General features: G+C 37.3%; 1 protein-coding gene across 1 annotated transcript; it reads right to left on the bottom strand.

Annotated features, from left to right (window-relative positions):
- Positions 1-517: 517 nt before the first annotated feature.
- On the bottom strand, positions 518-2,069 carry LOC145030996 (putative carboxylesterase 18). The gene is made up of 2 exons (XM_078979424.1): positions 1,415-2,069; positions 518-1,193 (listed from the first exon to the last, which is right to left on the bottom strand). The coding sequence occupies exons 1-2, from the start codon at positions 2,015-2,017 to the stop codon at positions 762-764; spliced, it is 1,035 nt and encodes a 344-aa protein (XP_078835550.1). The 5' UTR covers positions 2,018-2,069; the 3' UTR covers positions 518-761.
- Positions 2,070-2,437: the final 368 nt, after the last annotated feature.

Raw genomic sequence — 2,437 nt, 5'->3', positions numbered from 1 at the left:
ACCATAACATTAACTTTAATGGGAAGCAGAGACAAAGGCAAAGTAAGATAATCAAGATAATCGCAATTGCATTTTACAATGATTATATAACACTTGAATAACTAAATATATTTTTATATATTACTTGTTTTCTCATATGCATATGTACAAAAACACCGTTACTGTGTAGTGCCTTCAAATAATTAAAAGAAAAACTATTTGATTGTTGTTGATGGTTTGCCGTTTTGATTGTTATTGCTTTGATTGTTGATGCTGGCGCTGGCTTTGCAATTGTCGTGGGCAAGAGAGTAGACGAGAATAAGGGTTTGGGAAGGAATCGGTACCTGCGCACGTTCATGTGATAATCTTACGTGATTTTTTTTCTTTTTTCTCAATTACCTCGTTAATGGCACTATAGAAATATCAAATTAAATTAGATGAAATGGAATATTGATGACAAATGGTATAATTAATTTTAATGGATAGGTATATTAGTAGGAAGAAATGATAGGAGTAAATTTAATTTCTCCAAACAATCTGATCTATTAACGAAATAAAATTTAAATGTTGGGAAAATTCATATTGTTATTTTGTACATGTGGCACGTCATATGAATTCTACGGAAACAACAAAAACTGTCTTTTTCATCTAATCTAGAATTCGTGAAAAGCTGGATGAACCAAGTTTCATACCCCATAAATCGTTCAATATAATGACTTTCGTACAATTATTAATGCATATATACGTAATAAAAAAGACTTATTAACAATGGGTTTACTTTGTTACAAAGTAGCAACATCACTCGATATCTTATGAATAAAGTCTTTCACTTTGTCAATAAGTTGGCCAGATTCAGGCAATTCCGGAAAGATATAGAAAGCATGGCACATGTTTGGGTACTCAAAAATGCAAACTTCTTTCCCTGACTTTTTCAGCCACTCATAGTACCTAATTTGCCAGTCACGTAAGACGTCGAATCCCGCCACCACCACCATGACTGGCGGCAGTTTTATTTCCGATAAGTCCACCGCCTTTGGGCCGCTAACGTTGACGATTGGGTGGTCCCGATTGAATCCTTCCCCTTCTGGCAAAAATGCCTTCCACATCCAATCTGTTCGTTTTAAAGAAACTAATGGTGTTCCGGCCAGGCGGGTCTCAGAATCAGTCCGCTCCTCGCCGCCAAAGAATGGTTGAATTGCTACAACTCCGGTGACCTGCAAACATGACAACAGCCTTATAACAACATTTACCAATAATAATGATTGCAGAAGAACTGAAGAAATGCAGAAATTAACCTGTAACTGGGGTGATCAAAACACATGAGTGGGAAAAACAACGATCAAAAATCGTTTATGAGATTGATTTATTCAAATAATTGCTCACAAGATTAAAAACAGGTGTCTATATGAACTTGTTTATCGCTCAGTTAATATACCTTGAGTCGTTGGAATTTGAAATCACAGGCTCGTTGAGCAACATGATGAGCTAGGTTTGCACCGGCGCTATCTCCAGCAAGAAAGCAACGCAACAGATTTGCATTTTCCGGCAATGATTTAGACCTATTCTCTTCATCATCAAGGAACTTCAGCACATCGAAGCAATCATCATGTTGTGCCGGATACCGATGCTCAGGGGCAAGCCGATAGTTCACAGAAACAACGACGCATGGCACTTTTCTTGCAAAGCGGCGGCACACGGCATCATAAGGAGGATCATCGGGGGAGAGTAAGACAAATCCTCCTCCATGAAAGAACATCACCACCGGGAGATTTTTACCGGCGTGTTGTGTAGGTACGAAGACTCGGAACCAGAGATTACGAGCCTCATCTACAACCACGTCGTGTGTCGCTACGCCGTTGACTGATTTTGACGTCGGCGGGCAACGGAAGTCGACTAAACTGAGAATACGACGGTTGACTGTGCCGTTTTTCCGGCAAGAAGCGTCGGTGATAGCGGCGAGAGCGGAAAGAATAATGCGGGTTTTCCATGGTAAGGAGAGGGACGGCTGTGGAGTTTTACCGGTGGCCTCCATTGACATGAAATCAAAACGAATTGGAGTTTATGTGACTGTTTTTGATCAATTGTGTAATTTATAAGAATTAAAATTATATATTCTTAATTCGTGGCGTTATTTTTGGCGATCAATAATTTGACATGGTCGTTGGAATTTTATATTTTCTTCTTTTTATATATTTAAAATATTTAGTAAATTCCCAGTCATAGAGATTAGAAACTGTCAACTGGAACAGTTTTTATATATAAAATTCTCAGGAACGATAGTATTATAGTTTACTATTTTTTTCTTTTTAGGGATATTGACTGTAGTATAATTATTGTTTGCAGCAGATTTGTTGCGAATTATATATATATATATATATATATTTTGGTATATACAAGCTTTTCTTTCTTCGATTCTTCAAACACACCATGTTTGAATACATTTTTACTGTAAATGCTT

Source organism: Lactuca saligna, chromosome 2 (assembly GCF_052625555.1).
Source record: "Lactuca saligna cultivar CGN05327 chromosome 2, ASM5262555v1, whole genome shotgun sequence".
NCBI lineage: Eukaryota > Viridiplantae > Streptophyta > Magnoliopsida > Asterales > Asteraceae > Lactuca > Lactuca saligna.
The sequence above is the reverse complement of the archived record's forward strand: the minus strand, read 5'-3'. Positions and strand labels throughout refer to the sequence as shown.